General features: G+C 33.8%; 1 protein-coding gene and 1 non-coding gene across 2 annotated transcripts in view; both read right to left on the bottom strand.

The window, feature by feature from the left end:
* STXBP5L (syntaxin binding protein 5L) overlaps positions 1 to 16,628 on the bottom strand; it is a 419,146-nt gene that overhangs the window by 231,886 nt on the left and 170,632 nt on the right. Inside the window, exons 6-7 of the mRNA XM_021692509.1 lie at positions 11,168 to 11,302; positions 4,137 to 4,200 (exon numbers count right to left, since the gene is read on the bottom strand). Coding sequence (XP_021548184.1) covers positions 4,137 to 4,200; positions 11,168 to 11,302 — 199 coding nt within the window. The remainder of the gene's footprint in view (positions 1 to 4,136; positions 4,201 to 11,167; positions 11,303 to 16,628) is intronic.
* LOC123326959 lies at positions 2,004 to 2,106 on the bottom strand. The gene has a single exon (XR_006541430.1). It is a non-coding gene; the product is annotated as a U6 spliceosomal RNA (small nuclear RNA).

The following is a 16,628-nucleotide window of genomic DNA, read 5'->3' as shown; positions in this document are numbered from 1 at the left end:
AGCCAAACTCTGCTCTCTAGAGGTAAGAGGCAACCACATTTTAAACTCTTATAATCGTCTTTTCTAGTAGACTTATTCCCATATTTCTAAATATGTTTATATTGCCATTTCTTGATATATTAATTAGACGTTATCTATTGATTTCCTATTAAGAGAGATGAGGATTTAGTATCAGTTCCTATATTTTTTGCATGTTTATTATTTGCCTACTATATATGTAAGCAAATATCTTGTCTGTCTCTTATCATGATTGTCTTGTTATGGTATATTCCTTAAAGCTTTCAGGTTTTATGTCTTGCCCAAGGATGTCCCTACTTCACAGTAAAAACCCATTTCCTATAGTTTCTTCTAAAACTTTCTGAGTTGTGATTTTAACATTTACATATTTTCTCCATCTGGAATTTATTTCTGTGAATGGTGTAAGGTAGGTTACTTTTTTCAAAATGGTTAGCCAATTGTTCAACACCATTTATTCAATAGTTTATTATGTCCTAAAACATCTTCTCTAAAATATCCAAAAATTACATCAAATGTCTGAACCATTTCTGGAATATCCATTTAGATCTATTGGTCATTTTGTATCCCCTTGTTCCAATATCACAATGTACTACATTTCTTTTTAATGATAGCTAAATTATGGAAAGAACCCAAATGTCCATCGACCAGTGAATGAATAAAGATTACACACACACACACACACACACACAATGGAATATTACTCAGCCAAGAAAAGAATGAGATCTTGCCATTTGCAATGACATGGATGAATACTAGAGAGTATTATAAGTGAAATGTCAGTCAGAGAAAGACAAATACTATATGATTTCACTCACATGTGGAATTTAAGAAACAAAACAGATGAACAAAGGGCGGGGCGGAAAAAAAGAGAGGAAAACCAGAAAACAGATTCTTAACTATAGAGAACAAACTAAGGGTTACTAGAAGGGAGGTGGGTGGGGAATGGGTTAAATGGGTGATGGGTACTAAGGAGGGCACTTGCTGTGATAAGTACTGGGTGTTGTATGTAAGTGATGAATTACTAAATACTATACCTAAAACTAATATTACACTGTTAACTAACTGGAATTTAAATAAAAACTTGAAGAAAAAAAATAATAAAATAAAAAACATCAAAACATTTTCCCTTTTCAAAATTTATAGTTTCTAATTTTATTTTTCTTCTTTTTTTTATATACAGCTTATATTACTTTCAGGTGTACATTATGTATAATTCAACAATTCTATACATTATTCAGTGCTCATCAAGATAAGTGTGTTCTTGATCCCATTTATCTATTTCAACCCTCTCCCCAACCTCCTCCTCTCTGGCAACAAGAGATTTGTTCTCTATAATCAAGAGTCTGGTTTTTTGCTTGTCTCTTTTTCTCTTTGTTCATTTGTTTTGTTTCTTAAATTCCACATATGAGTCAAATCATATGGTATCTGTCTTTCTCTTATTTCACTTAGTTCACCCTCCAGATCCATCCATATTGTTGCAAATGACAAGATCTCATTCTTTTTTTAATGGATGAGCAATATTCCATTGTGTATATATACCACATCTTCTTCATCCATTCATCTGTGGATGGACACATGGGTTGCTACTATATGCTGGCTATTGTAAATAATGCTGCAATAAATACAGGAGTGCATATATCTTTTCAAGTGGGTGTTTTTGGTTTTTGGATAAATGTCCAATAGTGTGATTATTAGATCATATGGTATTTCCATTTTTTATTTTTTGAGGAGCTTCTATACTATTTTTCACAGGGGCTGTACCAATATGCATTCCCACCAACAGTGCATAAAGCTGGAGGCATCATAATCCCAGAATTCAAGATACACTATGAAGCTGTAGTAAAACAGTATGATACTGGCACAAGAACAGACACATAGATCAATGAACAGAATAGAGAGTCCAGAAATAAACCCATGCTTATATGGTCAATTAATCTATGATAAAGGAGGCAATAATACACAATGGTGAAAAGACAGTCTCTTTAACAAATGGTGCTGGGAAAACTAATTTGACTGTCATTCTTGCCCAGGGGCCATGCTAATTTTCTCTGTATCATTCCAATTTTAGTATATGTGCTGCCAAAGCAAGTGCTGGGAAAACTAAATGGCTACATGCAAAAGAATGAAACTGGACCACTTTCTTACACTATACACAAAAATAAACTCAAAATGGACTAAAGACCTAAATGTGAGACCTGAAACCATAAAACTCTTAGAAGAAAACAGTAATTTCTTTGACATCAGCTATCGAAATATTTTTCTAGATGTTTCTCCAGGCAAGGAAAACAAAAGCAAAATTAAGCTATTGGTACTACACCAAAATAAAAAGCTTTTGTACAAAGGCACCTGGGTGGCTCAGTCCATTAGTTTCCTTCAGCTCAGGTCATGATCTCATGGGTCATTGGATCCAGCCAGGGTGGGGCTCTGCACTCATCGGGGAGTCTGCTTAAAAGATTCTCTCCCTCTGCCCCTCCTTCCCACTCACACTCATGCTCCCTCTCTCTCAAATAAATAGGTAAATCTTTTTTTTAAAAAAAGATTTTATTTATTTGAGAGAGAGAGACAGAGAGCTCGAGCAGGGAGGGGTAGAGGGAGAAGCAGACTCCCCCCTGAGCAGGGAGCCTGACGACATGGGGCTCCATCCCAGGATCCTGGGATTATGACCTGAGCCGAAGGCAGATGCTTAACAGACTGAGCCATCCAGGCGCCCCATAAATAAATAAATCTTAAAAAAAAAAAAAAGCTTTTGTAAGGTGAATAAAAACATTAACAAAACAAAAAGGCTACCTACTGAAGATATTTGCAAATGATATATCCAATAATGGGTTAATATCCAAAATATATTAAGAACTGATACACCACCAAAAAAACCAAATAATCCAATTAAAAAATGGGCAAAAGACATGAATAGACATTTTTCCAAAGAAGACATATAGATGAAACACACATGAAAAGATGCTCAACATCACTCATAATCAGGGAAATGCAAATCAAAACCATAATGAGATGTCACATTACACCTGTCAGAATGGTTAAAATCAAAAACACGAGAAATAACAAGTGTTGGTGAGGATGTGGAGAAAAACATTTTCTTTTTCTTAAGAATTTTATTTTATTTTTTTAAAGATTTTATTTATTTATTCATGAAAGACAAAGAGAGAGAGAGAGAGACGTAGAGGCAGAGAGAGAAGCAGACTCTCCGAGGAGCAGGAAGCCCGATTCTGGACTTGATCCCAGGACTCTGGGATCATGACCTGAGCCAAAGGCAGACGCTTAACTGACTGAGCAACCCAGGTGCCCTTTTCCTAAGAAATTTAGAATCATTTCTTTAAAAATAAGTAAATTCTGATGACACCTGATTGGAATAACACTGTATTTATGGATCAATTTGAAGAAATCCAGTTTTCTTTCTATTACCATTAGGCAGACTTGACTTTCAGGCTCAATATTTATTAGGCAAATTCAGTTTTTATCATTTAAAAATAAAGAAGCAAACCTATACTAACTAATTTACTCAGGTGTTTTCTATGGTACTTAGCTAAAAAATAAATTCTTGAAGAGGCCATATTTATGATGAAAGTGATGCTTTAGGATCTTTTCATATTATCAACTTTGTTTCCTTATCATCAAAAGAAAATTATGAATAAACAAAATGAATAAGGATTATTTCTGTAACCTCAGAACATTTTCTATATAATTACCTATTTATAAAATCAAAATTGGCTAATTTATGATTATTTAGTATTGGCCATTTATCATTACCAAAACTGAATATCAGAAGCCAATGATTAATGATATTGATAAACATATTGTTAAGTTCCAGCATAGAATATTTGAAAATTCAAGTTGTTCCACATATTCCATAACTTCCTCAAAATTGTAGAATTAAATACCAACTTTAGCTCTAGGTGAAAATAAAGACTTAATTTGGGACCATTACTAGTGTGAATAATTCATTTATTCATTATTTGCTCATTCATTCATTCAACATTATAATTTTAGAAAACACTGAATGCTTTGAACTGTGCTACAAGTTAGGTACAAAGTAATAGTAAGAAACACCTTCATTCAAGAATGAGGAAAATAAATGCAAGAATAATGGTATTTGTAATACTCACTTTCCCTTCGTCTCTTGGGCTATCACTTAAATGTACAACTGGACCTGGATGAGTCTTTGTGGATCTGTTAAATCAATTCAAAATAGTAATTAAAAAATAAAAATTAAAACACCTTACCATTATATACTGGAACAAAGAAATTACTCTGGAATACACTCCCAATATTCTCAGGTTTAAACTTAGATTCATTTGAGTTTTGGTTGTTTTTCTTTAAGACCACTTTTCTTTCTCTTATTAACTCTATTAGAGGAAGTGTAATTTTTTTTTTTTAAATCAGGTTTAAGAGCATAGATCCACATAACAACAGGATTCTTCATTTCTATAGCATAAAAATTATATACTGGAAGAGATAATATTAATAATGAAAGGGATGCTTTAGATCTTTCACGTTATCAACTTTGTTTCTTCCTTATCAAAGAAAAATTATGAATAGTCAAGATGAATTATGTCTTTTCATCAAATTATGAATTTATGCATTGGTATTTATATGTTTGTTGCCAGATCTAAGCCTCTGAAAATTTGAAATTGAACTTATACAGACAAAGAAAACTTACACGGCCACAAAGCTAATACTACAAGCCTATTTCAGCCAAATTGCAAAGTACATAACTGACTTACAACTTTCTTTGACATAAAACCTCTGATTTTGCTCCTAAGAAAAGTATAATAGCTCCTTTGATTTACAAAGAAATTCTCTCTAGTGCTAGCCAACTTACAGAAAACTGGGGAAACCTAGTTTGCTACTTATGTCTCATTTATTTGGTTATCCAGGGTAATCAATAACAGCTAACTATGTGTCTGAGTGCATACTGTTAAAAAGACCTGTACTCTGTAAATCTGACTTTAAAAATATTCTACTCTGATATCTGGCATGTTTCTTTTATATTTCCTACTTTGACATATTGTTGAATATGATTATGTCATGTTTAAATACAATATGGCCTGATATGACCATAGATTTATTATTGGTCATTTTCTTTTTTTTTTTTTTTTAAAGATTTTATTTATTTATCTGACAGAGGGATAGAGAGAGAGAACAAGTACGCAGAGAGGCAGGCAGAGGGGGAGGGAGAAGCAGGCTTCCCGCCGAGCAGGGAGCCCGATGCGGGGCTCGATCCCAGGACCCTGGGATCATGACCCGAGCCGAAGGCAGCCGCCCAACCGACTGAGCCACCCAGGTGCCCCTATTGGTCATTTTCTACATCTTTTCTTCAACAGTCTAATTATGCCAGATTAATCCTATGATTATATTGACATAGTTTTAATTTATTTCTTTTTAAAATATAATTTATTTCTTATGCATACATGAAAACCATCAAAGATTCTTCACAAAATAGTAAAGAAGAATACATATTAAAACTTTTTGGGATCAGATAAAAGTGACAAATTAACTTCAGGTTTCCCAGATACTGACTCCCCACCATGACTCAGAGGAATAAATACAGACTTATTAGATATTTTGTTATCAGTTTTATCCTAAATTTTCTTATCTAAAAATGGAGCTAGTAGTACTGAGCCTACTCATTACAAGGATTAGAATATTTATATATAGCACCTAATATAATGCCAAAACATAGTAAGTACTCAATGAATAGTATGTGTTATGACTGTTGTAATCACTGGAATAATTGGAAACTAGAGTTATTATCTGCATTCTAAATGCAATGTTTTATTAGAGTAAGGTGCCTCTCATAGGGAACAGTGTCCTTCAATTATCCTTTGGAAACTAATAATATCCAATAACCTACAAATTCCTGTTTCTTGGGTATGATTGGAACAACAAATACCAAAGTGTACTCCATGATAAACTAATGAATATATAAGGTATTTCACATAAAGAGTGTTCCATATCAAAAAAGTTTGGGAAACCCTGAATTAAAGTTAAATATTTTTTTCTTCTACAAAGGTTCTTAGAGCCATAATATGCAAGTGAATACTGAAATCTTCAATATTTTCCCAAAGTACTAGCCCATAGAATTATTTCTCATTGACCATATTAAGGGAATCACTGAAATATACTTTGAGAAACACTAGTTAGACCATATGCAAGACTCTTCCATTTAGATTCTCAGAGTTTGTAAAACACTCAAGTTCAGAAAATAATTTGGCATTAAACTTCAGTTATTTGTATTGACTTTTTCAGACTATAGAAGATATATTATTTCTTGTAAAAAAAATTCCAAACTTAGAAGATACTAATAGTCAAAAGAAAAAAATCTCTCATATTATTTTACTGCCTGAAGATAATGACTACTAACATTTGGATACATTTTTTCTAACTTTTCCCCTGACATTATACTTCCAAAAACCATCAAACATTCCTTGAAAAGACTTATGGCCATCAGAAATTGACTTAAAAAATAAAAAAGCATTGGTGTACACTCTGGATTCTGTAATTCCTACAAAAATTACTTTAGATAGAATTATCAATGAAATTAAAATCATATAATATCCATCTAAATAATGCCCAATAATTCTTCTAGTTATCCCTATTTATCTCTCTTCCTCTCATTTACCATCATGGCTTCTTTAGTTTCTTTTATGGGCCTTCTTTCTCTTCCTATATCTTTTTTTTTTTAAAGATTTTATTTATTCATTTGAGAGAGAGAGAATGAGAGACAGAGAGTAGGAGAGGGAGGAGGGTCAGAGGGAGAAGCAGACTCCCTGCTGAGCAGGGAGCCCGATGTGGGACTCGATCCCGGGACTCCAGGATCATGACCTGAGCTGAAGGCAGTCGCTTAACCAACTGAGCCACCCAGGCGCCCTCTTCCTGTATCTTAAATATTGATATTCCTTTGTATTCTATCCTGGTCTGTCATCTATTCTCATATAATATATGGTCATGAATTCAAGAGCACACAGGAGCCAGGCAGGTATTGCAAATGAAGCAAACAGGCTGTATGAGAACTGTACCAAACTGGATAGCACATTATCCACCTACAGAAGGAAGGTTGTTACTCAGTTCCAGCTGATTACTGACTGCCAGGCAAGAATACCGAACTAGAATTGTCTCATTATGAATTTTCATGAAAATCTGGAAATCCAAATTTTTATTTCTACTTACCAATTTTCAAATATTAGAATTCAGAAAATATTTAAATACTCTGATAGCCAAACAAAACAGATATCTGTGAGTCAGAATTGGTTGACTGTCTGCTAGGTTGCTACCTGTTTTCTATACACTCTTCATGCACAATCTCATCTTTTCAATGATCATAAATTCTTGTTTTTTTAACTGTTCAAATTCTTATGCTTTTTCTTTTCTTTCTTTCTTTCTTTCTTTATTTATTTATTATGTTATGTTATGTTATGTTATGTTATGTTAATCACCATACTCTATCTCATTACCTTCAGATCCATATATCCCACTTCCTACCATTTTCCCATACCGATTCCATTTGAATGTCTTATAAACAGTACAACTCAACCTACCTAAAATTGAGTTCATTACTTTTTTTCTCAACCTACTCAATCTCCTGCTTTCTTTCACTAAATGACACCCTTACCTACATAGTTGCTCAAGCTCTAACAACTGGGGGTCACTCTTAATTCTTCTCTATTGTTATATTTTCCCATAATACCCAAGTCTTGCCTCTTCTATCTTCTATGTATTTAATTATGTCAGCTTATCTCCACTCCTAAATCAATGATAATATTTACCAAGAATACAGTCTTCTCTCTTTAATCATTTCTCTATACCTGCCTTCAGAGTAGTCTTCCTAAATGCAAATTTGATCAAGTCAATTCTCTGCTTAAAACCCTTCAAAATCCAGCTCCTGGACTTTAAGTCCAAACTTCTCAAACTGGCCTACAAGGCCTTTCATATTATATACCCTGATTACCTCTCCTCAACCTTTATCTTTTATCATATTCTCTTTCAGGTATTCCAACCAACTAAACTACTTAAAATTCCTGTGCAGGGAACAAAAACTCTCTCACATTCCATTCTTTAAATCTTCTATCCCCTCTTCCTAAAACACCCCCACCCCCCTCTCCCAAGTCTTCCCTCAACTAACTAAAATTCTCATGCTTTGGATCTCAACATAGATGTAATTTCCTTCACAGATACTTCTCTGAGACCACATGTTAGGTGTCCTTCTTATGGAATTGCCACATTTTATTTCCAATATATTATAATTGCCTTTTTAATTAATCTCATTAGACTGAAAGCCCCAAGAGGACAGTAACTATGTCTTCCCAGTTCATAGTTGTTTCCAGTATCTAGCATACCATAGTGCACAATAAATATGTTTGAATGATTGTTAAACACAAGTCTTACACTTATGATTTAATAATCAATTTCACGCTCAAACATTAGTCGTATGTAGAAAAAATAGGTTATATTTTTTAAAAAGCTAGGGCTGCCCTGCAGAAACATCTATTTCTATAGTATAACCTGGAATAGATTTTCCCATAGAAAAAAATTTTTAACGTCCATTTAGTTCTATGCTACTATTTTATGAGGTGTTCTACAAACATCACTGTTTCTAAGGAAAATGTGTTCCAGTTTCCAAATAATCAATATATATACTTTGGGAACACAAACTATAATTATGAGAACTGCCTAAAATTATAATTAAGAGACTTCACTAATAATAGAAACAAACTGAAAATAACATTGAATAAAAAGTATTTCGGGGCGCCTGGGTGGCTCAGTCGTTAAGTGTCTGCCTTCAGCTCAGGTCATGATCTCAGGGTCCTGGGATCGAGCCCCGCATTGGGCTCCCTGCTCAGCGGGGAGCCTGCTTCTCCCTCTCCTACTCCCTCTGCTTGTGTTCCCTCTCTCGCTGTGTTTCTGTCAAATAAATAAATAAAATCTTTAAAAAATAAAAATAAAATATAAAAAGTATTTCAAGTAGGAACTTAAATTGAAATAATTTCACATATCTCTTAAAGACAATTCTGCATTTGCCATACTTAGAAAATGTATTGTTAAAATCTGTGTGTAAAATTCTATTAATGAAATGACTCTTTTAAATAAATATTTTATTACTGTCCCATACACTCGACACATATTAACAGGAAGCGGCATGCATTTTCTAATGTATCTCAATAGGTAGAGAACAATTAAAAGACAGTTCTAGGAGACTGGCAGTTGGCATTTAAAATTATATAGATCACAATGGATCTATAATTCCATGTAATACACTTTTGGAAAACTGGTCTAAGTAAACCAAGAAACATTCAGGAGGTGATATTGTCTAATAATAATTTCTAGAGGATATTTCAGGACATTTTCAGAGGCATGTACAACTCTCTAACAGATCAGATTTATATAAATGGTAGTTTCTATTCTTATGCTGTATCAAATCAAATTCTTATGCTGTATTCTTATGCTGTAAGAACATACTATGAAAAATAAAAGTGCTTTATTTTACTTTAGTTTCTCTTAATTTTACCCTCTTTTTAGTTTTTAAATTCATCATTAATCCTGAAATCATAAAGTTTAGACTATATAAATACATAGAGGTAAAGTATAGGTTACTAACTCAGGTAGTATTAATTTCAACTATGAAAAGTATTTGTTAAGTAAAAGTGGTGAAATACTGGATCTATTTAGATAATGAACTTCTTAATTAGCAGCATTCAACTGAAAACAAATAATACATATATCACTATTTGTACTAATATTAAATTTGTATAAATGTTCTATAATTCAATCTCTCAAGTTTATTTACATTTTTGTCAATATCCTAAGAAAATTATGAAAGCAAGCATTAAGTTCAGCCCTATTTACCACTTTTATAGAACTCAGGTTATAGTGGTAAAACTTTTCCCAAATAGCTACAGAATTAAATAATTTTGGGGGAGACATAATTCTATGTTTTTAAAATACACATATAGAACATTAAAACATGTATCAGTAAAATACCGCATACTGATTATAATTGTAAATGAAAGAAAGCTCTAAGTCAATATTAGTGTGTAACTATCATACTAGTTCTTCAATAATGTCATCAGTCATTTAGTAGCCACTCTGTGGAAAGCACCAAAATAAGCCAAGTTTAAAGAAAAATAAAGGAGCAGTGAACAAAGATTTTGCCCTGGGGCAGTTCTTAATCTAATCAGGGAAGAAGAATTATCAATAACAAAAGACCCATTAGGACATAATACAAAAGGAATATTGTAACAAGAATATAATTAGTAACAACTTTCCTATACATACGGTCACACTGAAACATTAAAAATAGGGAATAGTAGATTTATTATAAAGACCAGACTCAAGCCTCATTTAAATAGGTTGTTTTAATCAGAGTTCTGGAGAATAATTATGTAACTCAGAATATATATATGAAAATGAGCCAGCCTCAAGTTAAACATATCTTATTAAGGACCTAATATGCACGGAGCATAAACATTTATTAAAGAAAATTTGTTTTTCTGATTAACACAGTGACCAGGAGAATTATTCGTTTACATATAAAAAGATGGCTTGGAATTCCATTACGTCTTATATGTGCATAAACTTAAGTATCAGCGCCAAAGTCAAAGTGGTAATTACCACTAACCACATATCCAAATAGCTGTATTATGTCACAACATAAAAAATATTGATAAGTTAATTCTCTTTAGAACCCTGAATAATATGTTAGTCAGGCAAGTGAAGAATGAGCTACCAGCAATAAAAAATATGTGAACTTATCATGATTATTTTTACCTAAAACTAAATGTGATCACAATCCACTTGCCATTCCCATTGGAAGTGGCTATACTAAGAACGGCTACAAAAAAAGATGATTTCCATTTATGACTTTTAGAATAAGGCTTAGTATTTTATCATCAAATTTTACATACATAACCCTTAATTATTCAGAAACCCGTAAGTATTCGGGAAGTCTAAAATTAGAATATGTTAATATTACAATATTTTTAGAAGTCTTTACAGTTTTAAATTATTTTAGCTAAACTTTTCACTCAAATTAATCATAAATTAGCTATAAATGTTTCAAATAACTCTGTAATTTGACATGCTTTACATAACCATATGAAATACTCAAGCCAAATAAAGTGGTATTTAAGTTCAAACTTACAGCTCAATTGCCTTGTTCCACATGATAACATATCCAGAAAGAATGAAAGATTCAATATTTACAATATGTGTATTTCCTCTTTCTGTTCCAACATAGAGCCATTTACTCTGGAAAGGTAGATGACAGTAAGTAATTCTGAAAGAAAGAAAATTACAATTAAAATATCTAAATTTTATGTTTGGTCAGCATTATATTTTCCTTATATTTATTAGGTAGTGATAGCTATATAAACAACAAAATTTACTATACACTCAAGTAGCATTTAGGTATTAGTAGAGGGTAGAGGATAAATAACAAGAGTATACCATTAAAAACAATAATGATAATAATAACCACTAATAAATAATTGTCTACCATGGGCATTAACATATATTGTTTCTAATTCTTTCCAGAATTAGAGCACTCCAAGATAGATATATAATTCTATTTTATGAAGAGGAAACTGAGGCCAAGAACTTTTATTTTTACTTTCATTGGACTGACAGCTAGTAAGTGGCAAAACCAGGATTCAAATCCATTCCTGTTTGGTTGCAAAATTAGCAAATTTCTACACTGGTGGTTTTTCTTTGGTAATATTCACTTCAAATAGAAATTAGGTACATGTGAAACATACATTTCATAGTTATCATAGAAATTGTAGCTTTTTTTATATAAGATCATAAATTACTTACTTTTTATTCAGATGGTTGGCATCTTAGTAGTATAAAGAAAGCTTATAAGATCAGGGATCTACTCTACTATTCCTTTATTTTTTTTTTTATTCTGCCTTTATTTGCACAATGGGCCTTCTGACCAATTCTGGGAAATTATTCTATAGCCAAAGAAACCATGATTCCTATAAATGAAATCTGGGAATTTACCAGAATCTTCTATTCACCGAGTATCACTCTTTTTAGTTTTGCCTACTCCCACTCCTTTTAAATGCTCATAAAGAAAGGGGTGGGGGAGATAAGTTCACAGTTATCCCTTGCCAGAACCTGTTATTGAATCATATTTGCTAGAATTTATTCAGAAAAAGAGCTGGTAAATTGTTAGAAGAGGAGGACAGAATTCTGATGCCAGGCAGACAGACCAATATGGGGAAAAAAAGGGGGGGAACGTAAATGGTAAATTCCCAACAAAATTCCACCTTGTACCTCTTTTTATATAAGAGTGAACATCCAGTCTGTAGAATTTATATTCTCATTCTGGTTCATTGAATTATTCAATAGTCTACCTTTCTAAACCAAACTTCATTTATTCAAAAGTATTCTGCTGAAAGCCCCTTGCACATTACAACAAAAAAAACTAGAAATCCTGATATTACTTAATGCACTTACAGTTAATTGAAGATCTAATTAAAGTGTGACCTATATGGTGTTGGACAATTCTGATTAAAACCTAAAGTCTAGGATCGCTGTTGCCAAGGGATATTTAATAATGTCCCACAGGAAATAACTTGATAGTCATGTTTCTAGGCCATGAAGCATCTATTTTCAATTCAGTGTAAGTAGAAAAAGGAAACTCATTTTATTTTTTTTTATTTTTTTATTTTTTTAAGATTATTTATTTATTTATTTGATTGACAGGGAGAGAGAGAGAGAGACAGCGTGAGAGGGAACACAAGCAGGGGGAGTGGGAGAGGCAGAAGCAGGCTTCCGGCTGAGCAGGGAGCCGAATGCGGGGCTCGATCCCAGAACCCTGGGATCATGAACTGAGCTGAAGGCAGTCACTTAACCAACTGAGCCACTCAGGCGCCCCAGGAAACTCATTTTAAACAGGATTTAAGATCACCTTTTCTGAATCACAAAAAGAGTAGGAAAAAACACTAGTCCCAATAAAGTAGACAAAAATTTAGGAGTTCAGGTAGAAAAAGAGCAAACTTCAATATGACATAGTCATTTCCAAGGTTGAGAAGAAAAGTCTAAAAACTGCCAGGTTTCAGTAATGAGACCTGAAGCAAGAGGCAGAATTCCAATAAAGACAATCTTTACAGGGGAATGATGAAATACATGAAAAAGATCCAAATAGGATTAGAAGCTGTATCAAATAGAAATGGAAGGAAAACTTCCAAACTCTTTTTATGAGGCCAGCATTACCTTGATCCCCAAACCAGACAAAGACCCCTTTAAAAAGGAGAACTACAAACTGAGGGTTCTAGAGGGGAGGGGGGTGGGGGGATGGGTTAGCCTGGTGATGGGTATTAAAGTGGGCACATACTGCATGGAGCACTGGGTGTTATACGCAAACAATGAATCATAGAACACTACATCAAAAACTCATGATGTAATGTATGGTGATTGACATAACATAATAAAATAAATTAAAAAAAAAAAAAGGAGAACTACAAACCAATATCCCTGATAAAATGGATGCAAAAATTCTCACCAAAATACTAGCCAATAGGATCCAACAGTACATTAAAAGGATTATTCACCATGAACAAATGGGATTTATTCCTGGGCTGCAAGGGTGGTTCAACATCCACAATCAATTAATACATTAATAAAAGAAAGAACAAGAGCCATATGATCCTCTCAATAGATGCAGAAAAAGCATTTGTCAATGTACAGCATCCTTTCTTGATTAAAACTCTTCACAGTGTAGGGATAGAGGGTACATACCTCAATATCATAAAAGCCATCTATGGAAAACCCACAGTGAATATCATTCTCAATGGGGAAAATCTGAGAGCTTTCCCCCTAAGGTCAGGAATGGCAGGGATGTCCACTATCACCACTGCAGTTCAACATAGTACTAGAAGTCATAGCCTCAGCAATCAGACAACAAAAAGAAATAAAAGGCATCCAAATCGTCAAGAAGAAGTGAAACTCTCACTCTTTGCAGATGATATGATACTTTATGTGGAAAACCCCAAAGACTCCACCCCAAAACTGCTAGAACTCATACAGGAATTCAGTAAAGTGGCAGGATATAAAATCAAAGCACAGAAATCAGTTGCATTTGTATACACCAACAACAAGACAGAAGAAAGAGAAATTAAGGAGTCGATCCCATTTACAATTGCATCCAAAACTATAAGATACGTAGGAATAAATCTAACCAAAGAGGCAAAGAACCTGTACTCAGAAAATTATAAAATACTCATGAAAGAAATTGAGGAAGACACAAAGAAATGGAAAAATGTCCCATGCTCATGGATTGGAAGAACAAATATTGTGAAAATGTCTATGCTACCTAGAGCAATCTACACATTTAATGCAATCCCTATCAAAATACCATCCACTTTTTTCAAAGAAATGGAACCAATAATCCTAAAATTTGTATGGAACCAGAAAAGACCCCGAATAGCCAGAGAAATGTTGAAAAAGAAAAGCAAAGCTGGTGGCATCACAATTCCGGACTTCAAGCTCTATTACAAAGTTGTGATCATCAAGACAGTATGGTACTGGCACAAAAACAGACACATAGATCAATGGAACAGAACAGAGAGCCCAGAAATGGACCCTCAGCTCTATGGTCAACTGATCTTTGACAAAGCAGGAAAGAATGTCCAATGGAAAAAAAAGACAGTCTCTTCAACAAATGGTGTTGGGAAAATTGGACAGCCACATGCAGAAGAATGAAACTGGACCATTTCCTTACACCACACACAAAAATAGACTCAAAATGGATGAAAGACCTCAATGTGAGACAGGAGTCCATCAAAATCCTTGAGGAGAACAGAGGCAGCAACCTCTTTGATCTCAGCCACAGCAACTTCTACCTAGAAACATTGCCAAAGGCAAGGGAAGCAAGGGCAAAAATGAACTATTGGGACTTCATCAAGATAAAAAGCTTTTGCACAGCAAAGGAAACAGTCAATGAAACCAAAAGACAGCTGAGGGAATGGGAGAAGATATTGCAAATGACATATCACATAAAGAGCTAGTATCCAAAATCTATAAAGAACTTATCAAACTCAACACCCAAAGAACAAAGAATCCAATCAAGAAATGGGCAAAAGACATGAGCAGACATTTCTGCAGAGAAGACATCCAAATGGCCAACAAACACATGAAAAAGTGTTCAACTTCACTCGGCATCAGGGAAATACAAATCAAAACCTCAATGGGACCACCTCACACCAGTCAGAATGGCTAAAATTAACAAGTCAGGAAACGATGGATGTTGGTGGGGATGTGGAGAAAGGGGAACCCTCCTACACATTGGTGGGAATGTAAGCTGGTGCAGTCACTTTGGAAAACAGTATGGAGGTTCCTCAAAAAGTTGAAAATAGAGCTACCATATTTTCCAGCAATTGCACTACTGGGTATTTACCCCAAAGATACAAATGTAGTGATCCGAAGGGGCACGTGAACCGCAATGTTTATAGCAGCAATGTCCACAACAGTCAAACTATGCAAAGAGCCTAGATGTCCATCAACAGATGAATGGATAAAGAAGATGTAGTATATATATACAATGGGATACTATGCAGCCATCAAAAAAAAAAAAATGAAATCTTGCCATTTGCAATGATGTGGATGGAGCTAGAGGGTATGATGCTAAGTGAAATAAGTCAATCAGAGAAAGACAAGTATCATATGATCTTACTGATATGAGGAATTTGAGAAACAAGACAGAGGATCATTGGGGAAGGGAGGGAAAAATGAAACAAGACAAAACCGGAGAGGGAGACAAACCATAAGAGACTCTTAATCTCAGGAAACAAACTGAGGGTTGCTGGAGTGGAGGGGGTAGGAGCGATGGGGTGGCTGGATGATGGACACTGGGGAGGGTAGGTACTATGGTGAATTGTGTAGACTGGTAGGTGTGAATTGTGTAAGACTGATGAATCACAGAGCTGTACTCCTGAAATAAATAATACATTATATGTTAATAAAAAAATTTTTTTAAAGTATTCCTTGAACCAATACTGTGAAATTTTACCTCATTCTTACTGACAAGAAACTAGACCCTTGATAACATACGGGTTTCATCTTATGTCCAATGTCCAACTGATGGGTAGTGGTTAAACAACTAACGAAGAAAGACCCCAGACTTTATTTGAATCCAAAAAAAAAGAGTAATGGGATTTACTTAAGATGCTTAACAAGGGTGAGGGAGAGGGCATGATTATACTTATGCTATATATTTGATAGCCCTAATAAGTAACTAATCAATACTTTATTGAATTTAATTTAATAGCTATACTTTTATTTGTAATGCATTTCTACCACCATCATCTGCAAACTGAAGAATTTTCTGTTATATAGGAACCCTGGAAAAATAATCTTGTTCCTATGTCTATAGTCACTATCATTCTCTATAGTAAATCATCTAAGACATTGTAAGTCTTCTGTCCATTTATCCATTAATTCAAACTTCACCAAATAATTCATTATAAAAGCACTGTCCTTGATTACAACACATCTACTCTTTTTCCCTAAAAAAAATGCCATCCAATAGGAGAGAGAAGACAAGTAGACAAGTAAGAAAATAAAAGTAAAGTGTGTGAATTGCTATAAAGTATTCAAAG

This window comes from Neomonachus schauinslandi, chromosome 1 (assembly GCF_002201575.2).
Source record: "Neomonachus schauinslandi chromosome 1, ASM220157v2, whole genome shotgun sequence".
NCBI classification, from domain to species: Eukaryota; Metazoa; Chordata; class Mammalia; order Carnivora; family Phocidae; genus Neomonachus; species Neomonachus schauinslandi.
Note: the sequence above shows the minus strand (reverse complement) of the source record. Positions and strands in the feature narration are given on the sequence as shown.